General features: G+C 42.2%; 2 protein-coding genes across 2 annotated transcripts in view; both read right to left on the minus strand. All coding sequences in view use genetic code 11, as the record gives it.

The window, feature by feature from the left end:
- Positions 1 to 88: 88 nt before the first annotated feature.
- Positions 89 to 20,302, minus strand: EGR_03132 (Plasma membrane calcium-transporting ATPase 3; the record flags this gene model as incomplete). Its single annotated transcript, XM_024492381.1, has 16 exons — positions 89 to 331; positions 3,518 to 3,715; positions 4,148 to 4,473; positions 6,077 to 6,290; positions 6,585 to 6,905; positions 7,169 to 7,512; positions 8,590 to 8,732; positions 8,806 to 9,047; positions 9,768 to 9,998; positions 10,761 to 11,093; positions 11,731 to 11,921; positions 12,811 to 12,945; positions 14,229 to 14,354; positions 15,287 to 15,535; positions 19,797 to 19,970; positions 20,116 to 20,302. The coding sequence occupies 16 exons, from the start codon at positions 20,300 to 20,302 to the stop codon at positions 89 to 91; spliced, it is 3,657 nt and encodes a 1,218-aa protein (XP_024353307.1).
- Positions 20,303 to 23,698: 3,396 nt separating this feature from the next.
- Positions 23,699 to 26,306, minus strand: part of EGR_03133 (Actin-like protein 6B) — a gene marked incomplete at both ends in the record, with an annotated part of 3,037 nt that continues 429 nt past the window's right edge. Inside the window, 2 exons of the mRNA XM_024492382.1 lie at positions 23,699 to 23,788; positions 24,841 to 25,086. Of these exons, the coding sequence (XP_024353308.1) occupies positions 23,699 to 23,788; positions 24,841 to 25,086 (336 nt within the window). The remainder of the gene's footprint in view (positions 23,789 to 24,840; positions 25,087 to 26,306) is intronic.

Raw genomic sequence — 26,306 nt, forward strand, 5'->3', positions numbered from 1 at the left:
TTTATATATGAGTGGGTAAAGGTTTATGTCTGTGGTAATCTTTATCTCCTCCAAGAGTTATTACTGTAATCCTCACTTTTTGATGTAATTAATGCAACAGGGCCTGTTCCGTTCGCTTGCTGGAGCGGGAAAAACCGTCCTCTCCCTCGGCCTCCTCGCTTCTTTCGCGGTTGCGTGCTGAGGATCTCACACTACCGCTGCCAGCATCGGCATCAGCATAGTCCGTGGATTGGCTCTGCCTCTGCCTGAAAGCGATTGCTGTGAGGCTCTTGCGCTGCTCACTATCGTACCGCGCGTCTAAGCCCATACGAAAGGCGTTGACAACTTTGAGCTGATGGATTATGGAGAGACAGAGACAGAAAAGGAGGAAAATAAACAAATTAATCGAACGATGAAAAAGAGGAGAGGGAAGGCGGAGGTAGACTAACGTGGGAAAGCACTTAAAAACAAACACTGAAAGCAAAATAAGGCCACACCAACACAGTACAACACGAACTAATAGTGTAGGGGACGTTCTGGTGTTAACCAGCTCTAAAAACCCCTATGTAGTGTGGTATGTGTGCTCACACTACTACACCAAAGTACTCTAAGGCTGAATTTTTAGCCAAACCTAGGTGTTATACTGACGGAGTTAGTAGCTAAGTTATTCAATCTCGCCTGTTGCTAGATAGACTAAACAAAGCTAGCATGCAGTTCATGCACAAATAAATGTGGAATCACTGCTACCAGCTCGGACAACTGCCTGTTATAACACAAAATCTAGACAACAAAGAGTGCTGTGACATGTAATCTTCCAGTGTCACATTAGTGATGAGGCTCCGAGCCCGGACCCTCCTGGTTGCGGTGACTTGGATAATAAACTTACTTCGGCCATAATTTGTGTCTGCAAAGTGGTGACAAATGGTGCAGATACGAAGTGAGTGTTCATACTATCTTAATTTACATTAATAAAAGGGTAAAAGTATTAAAAACATGAAAGGGGAAAAAAAATACGCAAACTTCATAGCGAGACGCCTTCCCAACCAATCAGATTGAAGCGCGTTAATTGATTCGTTTGCCGAATTCCTAAGCACTTTAGACGCATAGTTACCACAATTTCCCCAAAACTACCTCCTCCCAAACAGTATCAGTACTGGAAACGTGATAGTAGAATGATTTAGAGGCAGCGTCATACACTCCTCAATCCTTTTTTCCCACCGTCATCTCCATTAAATTGATACACTGTATAGACACAGACAGGAGGTATTGTTTCCTTGGCTCGTACAAAGTATCTGCCTGCATATATCAACTGTAAAGAGGCGAAATTAATTAAAAACAATGCAAGACTAATAATAAAGTAGGAAAAAGAAACTATGGTAAATGGCAATGAACGAGGAGAAAACACAATTAAAGAAATAACAAGAATCCGAAGTATGCAACGAGGAGGAGGAGGAGGAGGAGGAGTTGCACTAACTTTTATCCAAAATTCCTTGTAGAATGAAAGTAAGAGAGGCATGTTATTAGGTTCAAATGCCCATTATTTTTTCTCCTTCTTTGCTGCTGTGCACGGTAGGGGGGAGGGGGTGGGGTGGACGGGAGGTGGAGGAGGGGAGGAAGCGGTGAGACTACGCAAAGACAGTTTAAATGGAGCAGCAGTTAAACAGTGCCCTTTCAGAGAATAAGCAGCAGGAAAGCGTTCAACATTAGGTGGTCGACTCAAGAGGAAGGATCGACGGTGAAATGCGTTAAGGGTCTGATTAATCTAAGAAAAGTTGTTGTTTCCGAATTAGTGTGCATCTGAAACCCTCTCCATTAATTGCAAATGGTGGAGGTGGGGTAGCGAGGAGTGGAAAAAATACTTTTATATTGCAATTAGGATAGTTCCCAGTGGCTAAAATAAGCTGGACTTCCGAGAAAAAAACAGCTCCTTCACAAACAACCTTAAAATCTTCAAAGAGGAAATTTGAAAAAATGGCTCGACCGCTCGAGGGGTTATCTTTTTCCCTTTCCTTGTTTGTCTGATGCTATCAGACCTGGTTGTGAAGCCATAGTGCCTCTCTAGTTACGGAAGCATGACAAACAACAGTAGGCGTAGGCATGGATCAAAGTAAACTGCCATGGATTCGAGAAAGCCCCTTCTCCAGTGTGCATGGGCATTGTGTGATGCCGCTTTGTCACCACTTAGAGCCTGAAACAGCAAATGGCTATTCAACTTAAATGACCGCACGCTAAAGACCAAAAAACTATGGCGCAAGATGATATGGTCCCCTCTCTCGTAAAGGTCATACAGAGGCTGGGAATTAAGCCACTAGCTAGTAGCTCCAGCAGGAACAAACAACAGTTAGGAGGGCTCGTGCATTCCGTCCATTCCATTCCGCATCCAACCGGATAAGGAACTAACACACAAATAATGAAGAAGATGTCAACCGCAAAGCCGATGGAGATATGGGAGATCCCAAGAGAGTACACCACGGGGAAAGTAGTGTAGGTGAGAGGGCAAAAGAATTCTTTTAATGGGCTTTAGGCGCAAGCAGACAGAGTGAGGTAATAAAGCAAGCAACTAAGGGCAAGGGAGGATACGGCATGACGGAACGAGACCAAATGGAATGGGGCGGGAGGCGGGCAAGGCTAGGCTAGGCTGGACTAGGCGAGTATCTCTCTAGACAGGTAGGCATGACTGGCGCGCAACTGATCGCACCTACCGGGGGGAATCATACGAGGTAGGGGTGAGGAGAGATAGCGGATGAGGCAGAACGCCGAAGAGGGAGGGAGGGGGGGGGGAGGGAACAATGGGGTGAGGGTGCACATAGACAATACTTACAGTTTGCATCTACGCGCAAGCGAGTATGGATGGGAATAGGAAAGGGAAGATAAGGTAAATATTTCATTAAGCCATCGGTGAAAGTGTATATATACACAGAGACACGCACAAAGCAAATTGTTGGGTAGAAAATAAATATTTGTACAGATCGACTCAAACCAGTGGTGATTAGATATAAGTTCACATGAACACTTCATTAAAGTAGCAAAAAAAACTGACCCGTGCTTGCTGAAATGCATACAAAGCACTTAGAGAGGATGAAAGTGATCAAATGCATCATCAACACTGGTGGAAAAGAAAAAAAAAGTCGTTTGTTTTAAACAATGAAGGGGATTTTAAATCCCCGCCTTTTGGAAGTGAGGTACACCACTTAAGTGGGCGGGGAAGGGAAGAGGGACCAAAAGAAGGAGATGCCTTTCTGTCGAAAAACAGGCAGGTTTAAACGGTTTTTTTCTTTTAATGCATGATTAATCTAGACCAAGTACTTCTACAGCGCTACACCCTGAGCAGTGAATGTTGACAGGCATTTTTGACAAAGGCTCATCCCCCTTAGCGATCTGACAAGATAGCAAGTTCGAAGGTACTCTTTTAAAAACAATTTAAAAGATAGAAAAAATTAAGAATGCTTAGGCAACTATTAAAAAGGGACGAAAAAGTGTTGCTTAACATTAGTTGAGAGTGACAAGCCATCAGTATGGACTTAGTGAATCGAATTACCTGAGTTTGAAGACGGTTAAGACCACGGAGCCAGAGAATTTGACCTTTGACAGCGGCTTCTTCCTCCTCCGATGGAGTGCCCGAGGGCTCGGCCTCAATATCCTCTTCTTCCTCTTCCAACTCCTCCTCTGCTGCCTGTTCTGCCAACTTGCGTCGTTTGCATTCGGGAATAATAGAGTCGGGCACTGAGATCACTAGCTGTAGTAATGATTAAAATGAATAACGATTACTGATTATAAAAGAAGGTAGGAATCGCATACAGAATGAGCGTATAATGTAATATAAGAGCTAAGCTTGATGGTCTGTAAACAAATTAAACCTCAATTATAATTTATCTTTAAATCTAACGCAAGCAAGGAGACGGGGTGGGAGGATGGAGAGCAGTAGGGGAGTGGGAGGTGGAGGGGAGGGGCGGGGCGGGGTGTAGGATCTGCTATCATTATCTTTGCCATCCAATCATATTGACGCTTGATCCCGAAAAAAGGCGACTACGAATCTGCCCTAAGACCAACACCAAGCTCATCCCGCCTCACAAAATAGGTGGAGAGCAAAAAATTCAATGGTGTCTGAGCAGCAAAGACGCTATAGCAGACAAAAATAATGAGTACAGGACTTTTTACAATAACTAACCTGGCCCCAAACAAGTTCGCCAATACCGAAGAAGAGGCACCACATCCATTGATTCAAGTCAAGACCGTGGGTGGAGAAAGCATAGCCACCAAATTCAACAATAATTATCTGTAACACCATAGTAGCAATCCAGATGATAAGGAAGATCCAATTGCGAAAGACTCCACTGAAGACATTGCGTTGACCATGAATTTTGCGAGCATTTAGTTCATTGAAGAGAGTCATCAACACAAAGGAATTGAAGATGGCTGTGAAATGTTGAGTCGGTTTAGATATCCCATTGGCAACGAGTTCTCGTGCACTGTCACACTCCAATATGTACTCGCCTGGAGGTGGAAAAGAGGAAAAAAAGGAATGGAGGGTGAACAGGTGGCGGCGGTAGTATTGCATAGTCCAAATTCAAGGGGAAAAAGATGCAAATATTCTTGAGATTTTTTAAAGTAAGCGACTGAATTATTAACCATAGATGCATTGCGCTTACAGCCCTCCGTCCTGACAGCTGTCAAGACACCTGTCATAGAATTAACCGGACTCGGATATCGTGTGACGAGGATTTGAGGCATTTGGCATTTTGCTTAAGGCGATTAGCTTTCTTGGAAATTTTTTTGCCTACTTTTTGATGATGCACTCGTAAAATCCACATTGCAGGAGAAGTTAACACTCTACCTCCTCTGGCTCACACATTTTGGCGATCACCTTCAACTCAGTGACAGCATGTATTGACAACCAGTTTGTCAAGCAGAAGTGATTTCACCTCTCCTTCTCCTTTTTGCAATTAATGTATCTGTTAAATGAAAAAAAAAGTGGGAAAAATAGAAGCCCCTCCTGCCTATTTATAGATTCCTTACGGAGAGGAGATTTCCGTACCTAACATATCCTAACTGAGGCGGCAGAGGCGCTTTATAACATGGGCATAAACACTCCTTCAAAAGAGTAAAACAAATTACCTTTAAATAGGGAGCTGATGACGCTGTGTAATAAGTTGTTTGTCCTCTATCTTATGAGTAAATAATCAGAAGTCAGAACACACTGACAGGCGATAAATAAAGGATTGTAACTCTGGCATCAAATGACTAATTAGGTAATTAATTAACTTCCTGTCAGACATAATCTTTACGACAGATGAAAAGAGGCTTGCATTGGGAGGAGGTGGGGGCACCATTACGGATCACATTTAGTCGCCAAATGGAGTTATTGCCCTTGCTCCCCTCCCCCGCCTCCCTCAATTGCGGTGGGGGAGAAAAAACGACTGATTAACTGAAACAACCTTCAGTCACTGGGATGGGAGGGGGGAGGAGGGGGAATGGAGAAATTACCCAATTTGGGCGTAATGGTAGCAAAATGGGGGTATCGAACAATCAAAATTACCTTTTATGCAATCGGATTTAATTATCTTTCAATTAGGGTTTATTATTTTACGTGGTACACTCAAATGACTCACTTAACGGGTAGAAATTTGAAATGGTCAACACCTTCTACATATACACAGAGGAATGAAGAATCACCTTTTCCCCACCCTTTCAAGCTGTTGAGTTTAGAACAGCTCAACAGCTTGAAACAATCTGATAAGCTGGGCTAGAAGTGGAGAAAAGCGGACACGGGTGGGGAGGAACCAAAACCAAGAAAAAGGTGATACATCAGCAGTCTTGTCAATGTCAACAGCCCCATATCAGTAGTAATTCAGCATTACAAAGAAAAAAATTGGCATTTTGCCAGCGAGTTCTCCAAATATATGGTTGAAGGGAGTGTGCGTGTGTGTGGCTGATTTAATTGCAGTAACTAGAAATGAGCCTGAATGGTCAACTCTCTACCTATTTATGTTTGTGTTTTTATTAAATGACGCAGCATTCTTCTCGCACTTGTCTCCGGTCCCCACTATGTTTCAATGACAGGAAAAGCCGCATTGGTAAACTGAAAAGAGAAACTCACCTGCGAAGAGGAGACCCATAATGACAGCCAGTTGATAGGCGGCATGTAAAAGGATGTTTTTGAGCATACTTCGACTGACAAGTGGAGAAGTTCGACCGTAGGGCTGCCTCTCCAACAATTCCGGTGTCGGTAATTCTGTCGCCAGAGCCAGTGATGCCAATGTATCCATGATTAAGTTGACCCACAACATTTGCACGGCCTTTAGTGGACTGTCCTTAATGGGTGGGTGAAAGAGGGAATAAACTTTAGCTGATGCCACTAATCGTCTCTCAGCCCACCCGTGTCATAACCTAGTTGACAAATTGGCAAGAGACAGTTTACAACAGAAGTATCAACATTTGGTAAACACTTAATGCCTTCCCATATTGGAAAAAATACATTCATTGGGGAACATATGGATCTATCTAAACCTACGGGAACGTACAAACACAGACCCACTACCAGTTTGCCGGCTACTTCCAGATTTATCACTCCCCGCAGAGTGACACCAACCACCAGGCCAACTTACAGAAACAAAAGCTGCACCAATAAATGCGACAGCGATGGCAACCACGTTGACGGTAAGTTGGAATTGCAAGAACTTCGCAATCGAGTCGTAGACATTACGACCCCACATGACAGCCTTGACAATACTGGTGAAATTGTCATCAGTGAGGATGATATCAGAGGCCTCTTTTGCTACATCCGTGCCGGCAATACCCATAGCAAAGCCGACATCAGCCCGTTTAAGAGCCGGTGCATCGTTTGTACCATCACCGGTAACAGCGACCACTTGACGTTGGGGCCCCTTGCGACTTTTGATGATACCGCTTACCAAAACGTATTTGTCCTAGGTAAAGAAAAGTTTCAGCTTTCAAATTCCCTTATTTTAGTAAAATTCTCACTCGCTCTCTGTCACTGTAGCTCTCATTATATCACCTAATATCTACACCTGTCAAATGATTTGTTTTTCGAGATATTACTACCACAAATTTGACCATCCACAATTAGAATGATGTCATCAGAAAGTGGAAGAGAGATCTAGTACAATGTGGGTTTACTTCTCCACCTTCACATGGGTTACTGATAGTACGGTGAAATGAATGTGCTCACCTGAGGACTTGACCGTGCCAAAACAGCAAGATTCATCCAAACCTTATCGAAGAGCTCCTGTTTCACCTGTCCGGTAACCTTATCACGTATGCGACGATTGAAATCTTGACCCTCGAGAACGAGGAAATTTTCACCAGGACGAAGAATACCACACTTAGTGGCAATCGAACGTGCAGTATTCACGTTGTCACCTGTCACCATGCGTACTGTAATACCAGCATTCTGACATTGACGAATGGCTGGTGGTACTTCTGGACGCACCGGATCCTCAATACCCACAATACCGATGCATGTCAGATTATTTATGACAGTATCCTCATCGTCCCAGTTTGGCTCACCTTCGGCTAAATAAAAGGAGTAACAGAAGTTCAATCACCGTCCAATCAGAAATGGGATAGTTAAGATGACATCGAGTGATTTGTCAATTGGTTCTGCTGGACTGTCATCCAGTAGAAGTGAAGGTGGTTGTAAAATCTAGACACAGAAACAGAGTGTTACGAGTAGATCTACTTCTCAATGGAGATCAAGTTCCTCCTCACGGTCGAGTCTCCAGGTAAAATGAAGTTTGACAAACAACCGGACGATTTCAGTTTGGACTACGACAAAGCAGAGAGAGTAAGGTTTACACCAAGGCAAGGATGACAAAAGTTATCTTACTTGATTTTCATTTTTTTCTGTTTTCAAAGGAAACCGGCAGAGGGAGAACGGATTGATCCCTCGACTGCATAGCCATATCTCTCTCAAACTGCATCGTCAACAGTGGTGAGTTCATATTGCTAGCCAGTGCAAACAATAACACCCGCAGATTCGTGAAATAAGTAATGAAAATAAAACTACCTTCTATCCTCTGTCCTCTCATGTCTTCCATTAGACTCGGACAACTGTCGTGTCAAGCACAATGACGTGGGAAATTGTCAAACCAAAAGGAGGGCTTCACACTTAAGCTTGATTCGCTCAACTGACATGTAGCACTCCTATCACTCGCCTCAACAAGCTGCGAGCACAACTATGCAGAGGGAATTAATTTGGGTTAGGGTCCTAATTTTCCACGTGAAGGAGCAATTCAATGTTCACCACTAACCACAAAATTATTTGCCGAATGTAGTAACTGACAAAGCCACTACATACACAAAATAAAAAGGACAGTTGTCTGTGAGTCAGTCACAAAACGTCTTTCCAGTATGTTTGCCTTTCGAGCAAAGAAATAATCTGATGCGGTAATAGAGTTCGTAAAAATTCTTTAACAAATTATTGCGCTTGGCGAAGTGGAAGTGGAGAGGAAAACCGAAATATTCCTCCCTAATGGTTTTAGTGGTGCTCTCTCTCGATTTGATGACCAAATTTTGACTATGAAATAATATCGTATTAAAGTTTCAACAAAATGCCTTTAGGTATAAAAAATAGTGAAGGTACAAACATACATGCATTGAAACGTCTATAGGCTAGACCAATGGTTCGAAGACCGTCTCCAGCCATGACTTCAATGACCTCTTGTGTCAGACGCTCCTGATCGGCTGGGGAGAAGGGTACAGGCTCGCCAGAAGCGTCTAAGATCCACTTACACCTATCATAAAGATGTAGTAGGCTTGGCACCTTTAAGCAAGAAGCCTGTCACATTGCCACCGCCGATCACTTACTTGCGAGCTACAATCTCAGAGGCGCCTTTTGTAAACAGGAGGAAGTCACCGTTCTCCTCTTTGATGACAGTACTCATAGACTTTCGGACAGAATTAAAGGTGTACACCCTGTAGAGGCGCTCCTCAGGCCATTCAGATCGCATAGCTTCGTAGTTTCCACCTATGGCATTTACAAAGCCAAGTAGAGCACAGTCTGTCTTGTTGCCCACCTGCTGAGGCAAAGCTCCCGGACTTGGTGGAGGCTAAAATGGGAAAAGTAGACGCATCTCCGAACAAAGCCATCGGCACCCTAGCTAACAAGCTATGAGGTGGTGGTGGTGGCAGAAGGGGGGTAGACATCAAGCCAGACAGCACGTCTTGATGATTAATTCAACTTCTCGAGGGGATCAGCAAAGTGAAGAGACACGCAACTATGAGACCTACCACATGTATTAAATAGGACTTCCTACTATCAAAATGCCAGGAGAAATTGGCTACTGTTCTTTTTTTCGCCATTTTTCGCCTTTCTGATTTACCTAGACTACTATACAACTCACCTAGTTTAGTTAAATGCGTCAAAAAAGTCACTAACCAAAGATTTTGTCACGAGAGAGGAGGTATGATGAAGGGACCTGATGAAAAATAATGCGCTACTTTTTTTCGCGCTCTTCTCTCTCTGCAATAGCCAGCGGCAATAGAACACAAGATAATTAAGTGCTCACAAGCAGTAGCACCGAGCCAAGAAAGGCGAAGGAGGTAAGCGGAATAGCTTTGCCTCATTCAATTAACACAGTCACAGTAAAAATGAATCTATTTAAGAATCTAGAACTAACCCTACCTTCTCGAGCAACTCAACTATCAATACTTAACAAGGAGACAAAACAAATGATTTAAAAAACTATTTTCTCTTTTTCCTTTTCTTAAATAATCCCATATCAATCGGCCAACTAAAAATTTCTACGTACTTCTCCAAAAGTACTTACAAGAAGTTTGGATGTATAGCCACTATTAATGGGTATGCTCTGTTTGAGTAGTTGAAGCACAGGAGGTGGGAATTTTTCTCCACTGGGGACAGCCTTGTAGTGATGCTGACCCATATAACACTGTACCGCTGTCATACGATTCGTGGTCAGTGTTCCAGTCTTGTCCGAACAGATGGCTGTTGCATTGCCCATGGTCTCACAGGCGTCCAGATGGCGAACCAGATTGTTGTCCTATAAATAGTCAGAGGCACGAGGAAAGAAAATTACACAACTGGTTGAAATTGAGAACTATGGCTCATTCTTTCGTAGTAGGCCCCCACGCCTCCGGTTAAACAAGGTTGGAAGTGAAACTTCATATCCAACTATTCCTCCCATTTTTATTCAAAAATTATTTTCAAGTTACTCCCTCCATGAGAGGGAAAAGAAAAGATTACAATGATCAAAAAGGAAGGGGAATAGAATCCCACACTCTGAAGGATTTACCTCTTCTATGACAATTAAATGGAAAAGGGAGTCTCTTGTTAGCGAGGTAGAGGGAGAAAAATCAAAATATGAGGTATAGGTGCAGTTTTTAAGCGTGTTGCTAACCCCCATCCTCTCAACTTGTAACACCTAAGATGAAAACAACAGCACCAAAGCATGCCATAGTTGCGTGGCATTGTGAAAAATAGCCTTTTGGCAGCAAAGGTATATTGAATTAGTGATAGTCAAAGACTGGAGGTGAGTATAGTGGAATAAGTAGGGTGCTCAAAAGGGAGAAGAAGAGAAAGAGAAAAAGGATCTGTTGATATTTCTTCACTAAAATGAGAGGGAGGTGAAAATAGGTTAAAGGAGTTGCCTACAGCGGGCAAGACGGAAATACATAGAGAGGAGTGAAGCACAGCGTGATTTCCGGGAGGGGGAGGGGGGAAGGAGAGAGCGAAAGTAGAGAAAGAGAGAACCAGAAAGAATCCATTTGAATAAGAATAGTTACTAAAGCAAAAGTAAACTCACATCCATCATCTTCCGAACGGAGTAGGCGAGAGCGAGTGTAACAGCCAGAGGTAAACCCTCAGGTACAGCAACGACCAATACAGTGACACCGGTAATTATGAAGCCTACCAAACGTTTCAAATGCTTGCCCGTGTTCCATGGCTCCTTCTCGTACACGAATGTCACGATTGTAAATTTGAGCACCAAAATTATGACGGTGAGCACGGCAACAGCAGTACCTAGAGAGAGGAAAGCACAGCCAATCGAACTCTTTGATCTCGAAGTCAGATAAACACATTGCGTTAAGCTGCTTCTTTTTTCAATGAGCTGCTTTCTTCCGTTTTTTTTCATACTCTCCAACCCGAGTTGAGAAGAGATGGATTGATGGGGGAGAGATTTATGACCACAAGGCGATCGGGCACACGATGTAAGTTACATTTGTTGCCGCAAAAAAAACACGTTCTCACCTTTCAGTTATTGCGAACTTTCACACAGGATGTTGACCTCCAAATCTCCCAGGCAATAATTTTGTTGAGGTAAATTATATAGGCTTGTTAAAACAATAGCAATTACGATTCTTTCACAAGAGTACCCTAACTATACTCTCTTGCCCTCTAATTGCTTTTCCGTTACCTCCTTCCTAGAGGGTAATGCATATCCAAGGAAGGCGAATACCGTCGACATTTTCACCAACAATTCATACAATCCCATATGCACCCATACATAGGGAGGGATAGGCTGGTAGTAAATACCCCGAGGGATTGTGACCAGACATGGCCCATTTGTAGGGAAGTTTATGGTTAACGGTAACTTTTGGAAACAGAGGGATAGACGATCCACAAAACAATTTCGTTGGGAATGTCAAAGATAGCAAACTAAAGCTGAGTGTCTACCCAAACCATTGATGATATTCAAACAATTACAGAAGTAATTATGAGAATGGGACATCTACTACTTAATTTCGTTTAAGCGGAATCGAACCCTTACCCACATAACCAATTTGAATGGCAAGTTTAGTGAGCTTAGTTTGAAGAACCGATTTCTCCTTTCGTGATTTTGACTTCTTTTTTTTCTTTTTCTCATCCTTTGCTTGATCATCAGCTGTCTTTAGAGCTACAGTCTCAGGAGTCTTCTCCACTTCTTTCTTCTTATCGGACTTCTTGGAGTCGCGTGTAGAGTCACCTGAAAAGTAGGCGTGAGAAAAAAATGGCAGAGTAAGATAAAATGGAAGAAGGAAACGGAACGAGAGAAAAAAACTGAAACCAATCTGATTTCAGTGGCACATCAGTAAATACGCACCAAAACTCCACTCTTCTGGTTAATATGCAAATGCGGTAGGAAGGAGGTAAAGATTAAGCACAAAGAAAACAAGAGAAAAAGCAAACGGATTAATTTTAAAATTAGAAACACGAGAAAAAAAACACTACTTGACGTATTCTCAGAGGTCAATACCACCGCTTCAGGTTGAGAATGGTCTTCTGTTTTGAGGTTTAACAACAACACTTTTCTTAGGATGGGAGAAATTGGAAAAAAAGAGGATATCAATAAAAAAAACAGAGGAAAGGTTGATTGCAGAGATAGGCTTTGTTTTTGATAGAAAAAGTACTGCCTTCTCGAAGATTGGACTAGGTAGAAAAGAGCAGTCATTCATCCCTTTAAACTATGGCCTGAGCAATATGGCTAAAGCAGTAAAGGAGATTTTACGAATGGAATAATAATTTTATCGTTACCTAGTTATCTCCAAGCTGGGAGCATGACGGGGATTAATTTTGGCGCTAGCGAGAGGCGATGAGGAAGACGCCACAGTGGGATCTTTATCACTCTCTCCCTCTCCAGCTCGCCTTCCCTTCTAGCATGCAAATTCCCCATAAATTGCATCAGGCAAAGTGATAAAACAGTTGTTTGAGGCTCATTCCTACCCACGAAAAGTTTGGCGATTTATCTCACAAACAGGCCTTCGTGTAACACTTGACGTATTAACCTTTTACAGAGGAGGGATTGATTTTGAAGCCACCCCACCAATCATCCTCACATGAAAAATGCAAAAAATTAGGGCACAAAGTGGCGGTACCTTTTTTGTCTTTACCCTTCTTCTTTTCACCCTCATCATCGGCAGCCCCTAGGAGGGCAAAAATGATGCCAGCTTGTGAATTCACACCGACTGCTGTTATGACTATTCGGCCTGATCCTTCCACTACGTTGGTTCCTGAAAGGGGACAAAATAAAGAAGTCAAACAAGTGATGAAATTTTCCTGCCTTGTTTTTATATCCTAATTGATTATAAGAAACAAGTAGAAGTAACAACTGCTTTGTTTATAAAATGTAGGTGTGACCACTTTCAAGATAAAAACGGCTGTATAATGCACAACACAAATGAAACGCCTTATAGTTGGAAAAAGTGCAGACACATGATTAGTAGATCTTGGTTATAACGAGACCTCCTAAAAACCTTTTTACCAATCCTTCTGTACCTGCATTATAATTATCTCTACAGATTTGTAGACGTGTGGAGCCTGACACTTAAGAGTGATTGGATGAAGTAGCGGTTTGTTTTTCAGTCATATATAACAGCGAAGGTGAACAAATGCCTCCTTGGCCTAGTCATTTGTGCAATTACGGCTGTACACCTACACGCCAATAACTCCCAATATGAGACAGAGATAAGCTTTATGGCACGACAGAGACACCCGAGAATTCATGACGTTTTACTAATTATGTTTATGGGAGGCAAAAACCACAGTAACAACCACCAGTTAAACAGACGAAACTAATTTGAGGAAACCCTCGACAGGCATATAAATCATCCCTTTTAACCACGCGATGTGCTTTTCTATCCTTTAGAAACTGGCTACTGGTGTCAGTAAGAAAAAGAATTAACAACTTTTCAGATCACATACATCACCTTGGGGACGGTAATATCAGTGTTTTACTGAGGTGGGTGACAGAATCGTCCAATTCAACAAGTGAAATGGCTGCTCAATTCTGGCACTCACACTGAGAAGGACTATTAGCGCTGAGTAAGAGAGAAAGAGAATGCATGCCAACAAAAGCATAGAGAGGTGAAAAGCACAATTTCACCGCCACAAACGTGCAGCGGCCTATTGAAATCCAATGCTCACAATGAGAACATGCCTAAACCTGATAGCACGAGGGCAGAAAAGAAGGACTGCATAGTAGAAAATTTCAGGAGAACAACAAAAGAAAAATAGAGAAAAAACTACCCAAGGCAGCTTTGGGTAAATAGGCCTCTAAAAATGCTTCCCCCCTCTGGCCCTTCAATTACTCACCCCCCTCTTGACCAATCAGAATTACGCATGCTCCGGGTATCAGGTGGATGGGCTAGTAGCTCTCCAACGGAATAATTGCAAAAAGACAACTATTTTTTCCAGTACCGTACACGCAAAGCTGGGTTAATCCCGCAGTATGATTTACGATGCGGCTGTGCATTAAATACCAAAGTGAACTAAAAATATGCAATTGAAAACTTACCAGAGAAGAGACAGACATCCTTAGTTTCGCTCTTTTTAACTTGATCCGATTCACCTGTCAATGCGCTTTCATCAATTTTCAAATCATTGCATTGAATAAGGACACCATCAGCTGGTAGGAGGTCTCCTAAGGTGGGCACAAAAAAAGAGGAACAGTGTGAAATTCAAAAAATAAAAATGATTGGGAATTAGTTGGGTTAAACGACTTCAATTGCCAAGTGTTAATTGGCGAAAACAGTACGTTGAATAATCGGGTCAGATGTTCTCACGTAGCTGAGAGATGACAAAGCCTCAATAAAGAACGTGGGTGTGTTATTTGTTCCATGTGAAATAGCCCCAAGTGTGTAAAATTCGCCTCGTTCGGGGAAAGAAAGAACCACAAAATGATGGGTGATAAGGGGTGTGAAATAAGGCAACTAAATGAATCAGCAAGAAAATTCACTTTCCTGCCAAAAGCACTTAGCAACGGGGACACAAAGAAGGCTGAATGATTCATCGACGATGGAAAGGCCTAAGGCAGAGTGAAAAAGAGTGGTCCTTTTCTCCTCCCTTGTTGCTTCTTGGATTTGCAAGACCTCCTCTTCCTCCTCCTCCTCCTCCTCCTCCTCCTCCTCCTAGGGCTACTACCATAAACACAACATACCAAAGGGATGCTTTTGACAGGGCAGAAAGCTAGAACCACGTAAAGGGACTTTTTTTTATCTACTAAGGTAAAAATTGTGTTGAGAGTGGGGAATAGGCATAGACAAACAAGATCGTTTGTCAAAACTGTCTGAGCAACAAAGACGGAAAGCCGTTCCTAAGTATCGGAAGGATCCAAAGGCGGGCAGGCTGGAGTGAACGAAGACGAGGGGGAGGGTGTGAAGGGAACGGTGATGGTGGTGGAGTAAGTAGATGAGACGTGAGAATTCACCGATTCAGGTCCTCACTACCAGCCTTAAGGTCTGCCAATTTTCAGATCAAATTCTTCAATTTACGGCAGTAAAATAAACAAAGAGTTAAATCTAAATGGGAAGGGATAGGAGAGGAAAAAGGAAGACAAACACACAGGTAACTCACCGTATTTAATTTGACATACATCACCAACAAGTATGTCAGAAATGGGAAGCTGGACCAGTTGACCTTGTCGAATGACAGCAAATTTGTGATCCGATTCAATTTTGTTCTGCAAACCGCGAAATTGACGCTCCTTAGACCAATCATTGAAGGCCACCACAAGAACAACAACCACCACAGCAACGAGGATAGCAACTCCCTCTATCCATCCGGCCTCACCCTCTGTCTCGTCTTGACTGGCGACATCAACGTCTTTTCATGAGTAATGAGGTTGGAAAAAAAAGTAAGTGGAAAAAATTCGGCAAATAGCTTTTAATACATGAGCGTCGAAAAGAATTGTTTGCACTAAACTACCCTCTCTCCCTTTTTCTGATAAGACCCATCTGTATACACGGGGGTTGAGAAAAAAGAACAGAAAAGGATAGGAGAGGAGTAGGAAGGTGGATAATTACACTGCATATTTAATGACCCATTTGTTGAAACCAAGGCAGGGTTGTACAAGAATGCACCGAAGTCAAAGTCATAAAGTTGCCCTACTTTGTAATCAAGCGACAAGAGCAGCTGTCAAATGGTAAAGGTGGAGGAATGGGCTAAACTACCGCCTCTCTACTAATCCCTATTTATTGGACTGTCAGATAAATTGTTTGGTGAGAGGACTCCACAAACGCCTGCTATATGGTAATCGCAAGGCCACACCTTACCAATTACCGTCGCTGGTACCATCAAGTAGTCTCTTTGTTCTCCCCCAAAGACATCATTTGCATAAGAATGCACACAGAAGGCGTACAATTAGGCATGAAAAAAATGAGGCATCAGCTTTCTCTAGTGGCATCGAAAAACTTGGCTGCAGTCGTCATTTAAAGGTGATGCATTAAGAGGACCATATCGCCTTTGCGGTGGGCAGAAAAAAAATATCCCAATCGGTGGTGGAGGGACAAAAAGAAGCAAAAAAAAATCTTGCAGATGGTGGATAAGCCATGGGAGGATTGGTCAGCGTCTGTCAAATCGTGGGCGCCTCTTTCCATGGATGTGTCAATCAGTGGTGCATGAAGCGTCAATCTAGTCCCACTGTGAAATATGATGCGTGTGTGTGCGTGTGATAGGTAGGTAGGCCTAACTTGTTACTGTAATTTTATTGTGGGGTAATTAAAAATGGGATGGCCATGGCGGTACACACAGAGCAAGGAGTGGGGGGGGGGGGAGGGGAGTGAGAGGGGCCTAAATAGGATGAGTGCGCAAGTCTACTATCAACATCACACGCCTGTTCGCTTGCTCGTCCGCCCGCCCGCCCGTCCGCCCGCATAACAACGCATATAAAGCGGCTGCCTACTTGCCTGGCTGGCGGGCGGGCACGCAAGCAGGCGAACGAGCTTAAAGTAAAGGAATGGTGACAATTTTGATTATGCTGAGGAGAATGGTGAATATGGCGGTTTTAGATTGGCTCAGAAATTGCTGGGCACATGCGAAGCAAGCGATAAACTAAGAAGAGGGCAGGGCTGAGCAAAGCAATAGTCACTAGGATAAGACTGAGTCAATGAAAAAGAAAACAACTACGTCTTTTTCATTTATCCACGAGGAAACGCAAACTCTTGTATACTTACAGTAGAAATGGAGGATTACTGACTATCGCCACCATGCCTAAACACATTTTTAAGCACGTGCATTCCCTCCCTCTTGCCTAACCTGTTCAAATATGACATAGACAGTGTAGACATTTCAACAGACACGAAGAACACGAAAGTAGGGACAAGAAGGAAGTTAAGGTGAGAGGTAAATTTAGCAACCAATATACAGACAAATTTATAGTGGATGAAATCAAACTGGAGCGACCGGAATTTGACCCAAATTCATTTGTGGTAGTAAAAAGGTCGTCACCTTTTTCTCCCACAAGTATAAGATTATTTTATACATTTTTTCTCTTTTACAGTAGGGAAATCATGTCAAAGAACTGAAACAGAAGTGGAAGCTTTTGCTTCTGTTTTCTCCCTTAAAATAGTAAAATTAAACAACCAGCAAAGTGCAGTGGACGCAAGCCCGAAGGAAGGAGGGACTTTAGTAAGTAATTACCCAACACACAACCACACGCGGCAGGAGTACAAAGGAATGGAATACTAGGGACTTTTTCATGCTAAAATATTCATGGATTGGAAGTCCGACTTCGTGTGCTGATTGAGGCGAGAAGGAGGCAAATGAGGGAGGTGAGTAAGTTCAGTTTACAGACTGGAGCATGCTAAAGTAAATCATGCGGGTCGGTGTTCCATTTTCTCAGGACTCAAACAGCATGAGGGCAAATTACAGAGCAAATATGTGAATAGATGCGAACGAAGGGGTGAGGGAGAACGAAATGACATTCAACAACAATTACCATCTAATAGGGCCGGAAGACATGCAAGTTGACGCAACAGCATTCGTCCAGCAGTTGGAATTCTGGAGATGCACTACCCTTGTTTGGTCCATTCATCGGATCACTCCGACCTGATTGTAACCAAACGAAGCACATACACAGCACCCAAGAGCCAGAGCTAATCATCAAGCGAAAAAAACGACTCATGACAATGACAGGACCACATGTCAAAAAGTTTTTTTACCCTATTTCTGGATGTTTTATGGGGGTAGATAAGTGCAGAAAGCACTGTACGAAAAAAAAAACGATTTATGAAGCAGAAGCGAAATGGAAAAGTGAAAGGGGTGACGGAGGATCGGAGAAAGTTTGGAATTTCTATAGATTCGGACTACGGATGCATACCCCACGGGCGCAAACCCCTACCGAAATCCCAACTAACGACATGTGAAACGTCGCGTGCAGAGGGCTGTCGAATTCCAATCAGACAAAAGCCCTGGCGAGATGACACCAACCAAGCGTACGTGCACACACACAGGACTTGTTGGTGCATCACATTGCTGGCCATTTCTGAATGGACAGCGGGCTTTAATCTTTCCCTCCCATCCTTTCGCCTTGGACACATGGGATTTCCTTCAAACAGTGTAAGGGATGAGAATGGTGTAAACAAACTTTGTTTGACGTATATTACAGCACAGTAAACGACAGTGCTGTGCACGTAGGCATAGAAGCGCTTTTTCTTGCTCCATTTAACACATAAACACACCAAACACCTTATTAATAATTAATCAACTGAGATCATCCAACCGCATTGTTTGCGGGAGAAGAACTAATTTCCGCCTTGCTTTTTTTTCCCACATTCCGTATTTAGTATTCTACCGTCCTCGGATGAATAAAAAGGGGGCTTTTGTATGCTTTATGAATAATGCATTTCAGTGAGATGGTATCTCCCCACACGCTAGGGTAGTCTATTTTAAAATAACCAGAAAATAGGCTTTAAACATGTCGTAACAGTAACCGCCCGACTGGGTGTAAGCAATAGCGGGCAGGAGCAGACACCCTGCTTTGCATTGCCAAATTTCAGGGCGCTAGTACATGCCATCGTGTGCCTGCTTTATGAATGGTGAAGCTCATCTCAGAGTTAATGTTGACTGACTTCATTTTCCCCTTCAAAGTAGGCAAACCGACAAGGAGGACAGTAGCAACAGGCGATACACTGACGACATTCTTGCATGCACACATTTAATGGAGGTGAATAAAAGTCCCTCCCGACAAAGGCATGCCCAAGGCTGCACAAGAAATGTGTGTAAATTTCTGCGCAATACTAAGATTCCTTTTTTTTCGGTGAAAAAGGTACCACTTCTTGGTCGGCATTTGAACCGATTAATCACTGTAGAGAGGCAAAAAATTGCTGCCATTTTATGCAAAAGCGTCACGAAAGTCACTGGAAATGAAGTGTATTTTCAGAGGATGACGATAAAATTCTGCAGAAGCGTAAGGTAAAATTTTGACGAAAAAAAAAACAGGAAACGTCAACCCGAGATGGAGGTGGAGGGGAGGGGGGGGTGGTTCTGGCCGACTTTTTTCTCAAATCATCAGCATCAAAGTTCAGTAGGAGCAAGAGTCTTCCCGCTCCTCCCCCACCTGCACATCTTGGAGATAAGGCTTAATGTTTATCCCAAAGGACTTCGTAAAATGATTTACACGAATCGTGATTAATTATTATTTAAATAGACAACACGGATCATAAAAGTGATATTAACGAGAAAGAGTACGCTAGAATAACAATTAGAGCGACGTAATCATTCTTTGTTGATGATTATGCATAACTCCTGTGGAGGCCAGTTGAAGCCTGAGATAGGCGCAAAGTGGGAGGCAAAAAAGAAAACTGTGACCTGTCATAAAAGGAAGGTGGGTTGAAAGCGCCAGAACAAATGAAACAGTAGGTTTACTTGCACCGCATCTAATTATGCTTGGGCCACCTTTTCAGTTAGCTACACAATCTAGCTAATAACCACCTTATGTAAGTGCGCATTGGATAAATCGCGGACAAATTAACCAGCAGATTTAGAAGTAGATTCTTTTTTTTTGATAACCTAAGGAAGGAGAGGAAAATCCAGACCCACGTAGAGACCAGGGGAGGGGGCGGGAAGGCGAGAGATATGCACCTACATTTGGTGTAGAGTGAGAGACCAAGAGAGACAAAAGCGGCGACAATGAGGATGATGAGGGTCACATCCTGCATGGCCTCCCACACCAATGTGCAGAAGTGTTTGGGCGGTTTCGGTGGAATAACATTGGTGCCAAAGACCTCCCGCCTCTCTTGGAAATCGGAGCCAGATAAACCTGGAGGTAAATTTAGAAGTGGATGTTTTAAATATTATTGCTTCAAAGACGGCCAGGCATATCCTATAAGGGTTTCACTTTTCTGCTTCCCCGAAAATCGAAAATTTAGAGGTATTTGGAACATTAAGTGGTACTGACGGCTTACCATCATGAGTAGACGTCTTGAGTTTTCTGCACAGACCCTGTATTCCACCATAACGTTCATTAAGGCATTTAACGCTGGCAGCACCCCTCGCCTCCATAAGGTGTTGAAGATCAGCCGTGGTGACCTCAAAGGTGGAGGGTCGTGCAACTCCCGCAGCTGCATTATCAGTGCTTTTTCTCTTTGTCATAGTCTATTATACACAGACACATGCAGGAATATATTTATGGGTACGCTGGGGTGCGTTTCTTCTCAATCTGGCTTCTTTCTTCCAATTCTACAACAAGAAAATATCACCATGCCTCATGAATACACGTCTAAAAAAGCTGAAAAATGGAACAATAAGTTAACATTAAAAATAACATTTTAAAGAATTCATCATCAAAAAGAAGGCGCCACTAAACTGCCAAATCATGACACAATAAATTTGAAGTACGGAAGATGAGAAATCAGATTTCTCCCGATTCGAGGTAAGCAACTCGTTGTGAAAAAGAAGAGGGAGCAGCTTATCAAATTCACAAAAAAAACCAACAAACACCCACCATTCTGGGGAAGAGCGTGTGCAAATAGAAGAAACCAGCACATGGGCCTGTGACTGGGTCTTACCCTTTTCTTAATAAGGCTAGGCAGGTCAAAAAACCCCAACATACACGATGTTTAAAAGTACAACTCATCTGCCTGGGCAATGGTCACTCTTTTCAATTTACCCCTGACCAACCACATGGCAAGGTGCGGTTACCTACCACGTATGATGGTTAAAGACGGAATTCCCGACCCGACCGTTTGCAATATATTTTATGCACAATTGAGGCAAAAAGGAGAAAGGTAGATTGGTTATACCCGTAATAACTGCTGTTAAAATAGGAAAATGAATTGCCAAAAAGTCATGGGTATGGAGAGCTGTAAGACCTATCAAAATATCCAACTGACAGAGCAGGGCAATTTTACCCTTTGAACAAGTAATGAAGGTTGCTTAGAGCTCTAGAATAATTAGACGCAACAGTTGTGCTTAAATAGTAGCTAGTTTTGTGAGCGAATGTGTGGCTGAAATTTTCCAGGAAATGCCACACAAAGCTAAAAATAAAAAAACTAACAGCCAAGAAATGGATTTCCACTGCTCTTTGAAAATGCAAGACATACATTGAGGTACAGCACATAGGAAAAAAGATTTAAAAAATGATGGTGAAATACCAAGAGCACAATCACTTGAAAAGTTTGCAACTAGAACACAATGGAAAACCGGAAGTGTAATCATTTTTTATTTTTTTGTTCTCTTACACGGTTACACAGACACCAGTAGTCCGAGTGCCTGCATCCACCTTTAAGAATAGATAATTTGATCTATGAAAGCAAAGGTGGAAGTCTTAACAAGCCTCCGGATATTGTGACCTTCGGAGTAGCACAGGTGCTGCATTTGATACGAAAGCGATGTAGGCATAACTCAAATATGAGTTTATCTTCAAACACACTTTGGCGTGTGAATGCAGTAACTTGAAAGTAGGCTTTACTTGACTACGCCCATTGCATGCTATGCCGAATGGTCGATGAACGAGTGTTTACAAAAGTACATAATATTATTCTTGACAGTATCTAGCACCAAATGGCATGCTAAAAAATATTCGCTAAGGTAGTAAAAACGAAATGTAGGAGATGCGAAACCCACTAGGTTAAGAAAGTTAATAGTGTTGTGCAACTCATATTAAGATTCGATATCGCAAATGTGAATAATAGTGCCAAAACACGCCCATGGAATTAGGACTGTTGCCATAGGATATAATGCAAAAAAATTAGCCGGTTCCAGTGAAATTAAGCAGTACACCAAATGCAGATTCTCTCACGAAGCCTGTGGGTGATAAAAATTTTCGGGGATTAAGGGAAAATTTAGTCACAATATGCGCCGAAAATGGTAGAAAAGTTTTGTAGAGATCAACGGAATTTCCAGGATTGGAAAAACATAATATGAACAAGAAGATCCCCGATAATAAGAGTACATCGCAGCCTGACCAACATTCAAGAAGATAACAGCATGAATAAAGCATAAAGTCCTTCTATTTCAAAAATGCTATCATTTAAATAATCCTTATACAGAACTTTGACATAAAAATAGCACAGTGAACCGGAAAACCCAAACATGGGTACTGAAATTTCAGGAAAAAAGCACGAAGGGCAATCTTTGAGTGAGTTTACTGGTAAAATATTAAAAATGGGGGAGAAAATCAAGTAATGATGCAGCAAAACCATGCATAATCTTTCAGTACAACCAACAAATTGATCAGTCAATGAACAAGAACTGCAAACTTTCAGTCGAACAACAGACATATCTGATGCATTTCACCACTTTAAATGGTTTACAGGAACACCAAGAAACAGAGTATTCCACGGAAACTAAAATATACGAACACAAGTGGGGGCGTTTAGGAGCACACGCAAATCCCAGCTCTCAAAACATACAGAACATAATTCTCCCATCAATTTCAAATATTCATACACCTGCTTTTCCCGCATATTTATAACCGTAACAGTTACCTCCAAAGACGACCAGACACGTAATCAGCCAAATCGAGAAACGAGAACTTCGAACAACGCGCTATTGTCGAGAATCATATATTTGACAGCGTTAAACAAATACGCAAAATTACACCATAACTCGGCACACGCAAATAAAACAACTTAAGAACACTTCTTTTCTATGATTGATTTCCCAAATTCTTCGTATTCATGCCGCGATATCCACATTTGTTGGAACGTGCCCTAAAGAAGCGTATCACCAAAAAGACCAACTCACCAGGGACCCCAAAATTGACCCTCCAACCCAGTTTGAAAACCTCCTCTCCATTAGAGAACTTGGAAAATTAACTTTCAAACGCATACTCTAAAAAAGCCCTTAGCAGAAACGTCCATTACCGACGGTGTCTTCAGGCCAAGATCCCTTTGCAGTCGATCCGTGAAACCAACAATCAAGCTCGTTCCACCAACTACCACGATATTATTATAGAGGTTCTGAAAGCAGATATTATGCAAGCACATCTTACCGGCCTGATGTCGATGTCACACAGGGAAATGCTACTGGAGACGATGTGGCTCATGGACAATTCGGAACTGCCCCCGCTTTGCTAAGAAACAAAATGAAAGGAAGGCAGCGTACCGGCAACACAGACGGATCGAAGAGGGCCTCGGGAATCTGGAAACGTTCATGACCCAACTCAACATTATACCCATTAGGGAATTCATACGATATGGTTGGAATGGTTTCCATTTGCCTAAAACATTCGAACATCAAAATAAAATAACTCTAAAACAGCATCATTTACGAAATACGAACTCCTAAGACATCAATTAGGATTACAGCAGCCTGCGTAGATACAACAACAGCCTAGATCACAACATCTTGCACAGTGAATGTGCAATTATTGAAATATTACACAGGAAAATAGTTGCCCCCAGTAACCACAAGCCGAAGCCTTCCCATGACTCTGATTTATGGAAAAAAGATACCTAGTGTAAGTAGGAAATGCCCCGGGTAACCTACAGAACTATTGCACACCCTAAGCTGTCATGCAAATGTATACATAAAGGGCGCAAAAAGCTAAATAATTAAAAAGCTGAATTTAGACAACAAGTTTAGTAAAGGAGAATTTTCTGGATTTCTAGCTAACAAAAATGAGGAATTAACATGCTCAAATGTTACAACATTTTACAGTAAATCAGCCCACGTCACATTATATATGCAAATAGAGTACAATAAATGCTGACAACTGATAGTAGTGATGCGTTTAAAGCTTTAAAGCCTCATCTAATGCCACAAAAGTGCTTGTTTTAACGAGGTGTTTGCATATACCCCTGGTCGTAGCGCTCATCTGAGATCTGAAGGACAGTTGCCGCGAAGTCCTCCATTAAGTTCTGTTAATTAAGAAAACTTGGCATGCATTCAAAAGATTCTTTATTACCGAAAAGGACAGTGAACAAACCTAGTCCTATGGAGTAACACACTAATATTAGCCTTTGAAGACATAAAGGTGGAAAGGTCTACGCCTAATTTGTATAAAAATACTACGCGGTAACAACAAAGCAGAAATGGAAACAGAGGTGGGCTAGCTACGTTCTTAAAGCCAGGTACAATATCTGAGAGGCATCTATGTGAACACTTTAATTAAAACATGAATTCACTTTTGCAATCTACACAAGTCCTACAATCAAGAACCGTTGCACCGTATTTGTAAAAAAAGTGGCTAATGGACACACTGAGTAACGCATAGGAGTACCGTGCCACTCATATACCATACATTACAATAGCTGAGGACGAACCTGTTCCATGAAGGATTTGAACGAATCCGTAAGTGGCGGCAACTTCTTCTCAATCCATCGTGGTGCCTCTCGATCTTTCACCGGATCCTAAATAAAATGTGGTGATAATATGCATCTTTGACCCCTAAAAACACTAAAGCAGAGTGACTCCACCAAATCTTTTCCGCCATTTTAAAGCTGAGCATGAGTAACCCCACTCATTAAAGCACTTTGTTGTAAGCACAAACCTTGATAGCAAGTCTTATGAAAAGTGCAGAATAACCAGGGTGAGTCGTTTTACGGTACACCTATCAAGTGCTTACACAGCCCACTCTAATAGTTGCTAAATTTGTCACATTGCCTAAAAAGCCTGACATTTATGTGTTACTGAACCATATGAAAGCAACAGCAAGAGTAATAGTAAGGAGAAATGACTTGGCCTACTTTTGCAGCGACTCTATAATAAGGAATGGGCTCCGTTTTCAACTCCTCTTTGATGAGTTTAGCACACTGCCGAGCAATGAAGTCCCCAGCCAAGGGAGTACGGACAACTCCTTGAAGAAGAACTCGACCATCATAAACTGGTACTGCTGAGGCACACGAAGCTCCACAGTCTAATACCAGGCCAGTGTGCCGACCATTTGCAAAGCATGCTAGAGCCGCACTTTTAGCTAGGTAAAATGCAGGAACCTAAAGTAGGAAAATGGAAAACACGGTACCTCAAATTTTTCAAACAAAATTTCCGTCAACTTTTCTCTCTTTAATTTCGGATTCCAAGACGGCTCAGATAGGAGGATAGGGTGTTGGGACTTTTCAACCGGGATTAGGAAGTTAATAATGTGAGACACAACGTCTTCAAAAACGTCCCAATCCTCGACTAGAATGCATAGATATGTGACACCAAAACCTACTTAGACCCTCCTTTACAAAAGACGTAATTTCCATCCTTTCGTGGGGCACATAAATATTAGTTCCAATGATGCGCTTTGTCACCGATGAGTCACCCTTTGGAGAAATGCAGCCAACATAGCTTGGCATATCGATCTATTGGGTCCTAATTGGATTTGAATTAATATTTATCCACCTTAGGCGTATCCTCTCCAGCAAATCCACCGCGCAAAGTATGCGAACCAAGATCAAGAACTATCGCTCCAACTTCGTCTGAATGTGAACAAATAGGGCTGTTTACAAAAAAAAACCAAAATCAAACCACTCATGGTCCCAAAAAGCTCAACTGGAGCGCGCAACTAGATGTTGACACAAACAAACTGTGCCAGGAACTTAACTTACAAGATTGCACTATTAGTTTCTTAAGCTGACCTCTTATTATTTGTAGTAAAAAACCTTATTAACTGCACAAATAATACAAGCGGATATTTGCGAGAACATTTCGATGCAAAATTATTACGACATATGATATTTGACACTAAGTACTCAATAGATCAAATACTTTTGATTATATCTGTATTCACGGAAGTGCTACTTTGTTCTTTTATTAAAGGTATACTAGACAAACTGCCACAAATCAATTCTTAAGGCGATTCTACCCCAGAGTTATTGCATTACGAGCTCCATTCATACCACTTTAAACCAGTCGCATGATTATTATCACCAGACCAAACTGCTAACTTTATGCTCCCATTGACTAAACTAATACTTGCTTAAGCCCCACATTTTAGCAGGTGTGACTTCATATATCAGCGATTTTCCCATTTCCTTTCCTCAGTCTTAGAAGGCTAAAGTAGTTCGGATAAGCATTAACACCCTCCAAAGGCCATGCAGTCCAGGGAGACGAAGGTACTCCATGCCTAAACATGCAGCTAAACGATATATCCACCACCTACACCAGAAGACATGCTTAATGGGGCTGGAGGACTAAAATATCCCTCCTTTGATAAACTCATGCTGAA

Source organism: Echinococcus granulosus (genome assembly GCF_000524195.1).
Source record: "Echinococcus granulosus chromosome Unknown EG_S00015, whole genome shotgun sequence".
Taxonomy (NCBI): Eukaryota; Metazoa; Platyhelminthes; class Cestoda; order Cyclophyllidea; family Taeniidae; genus Echinococcus; species Echinococcus granulosus.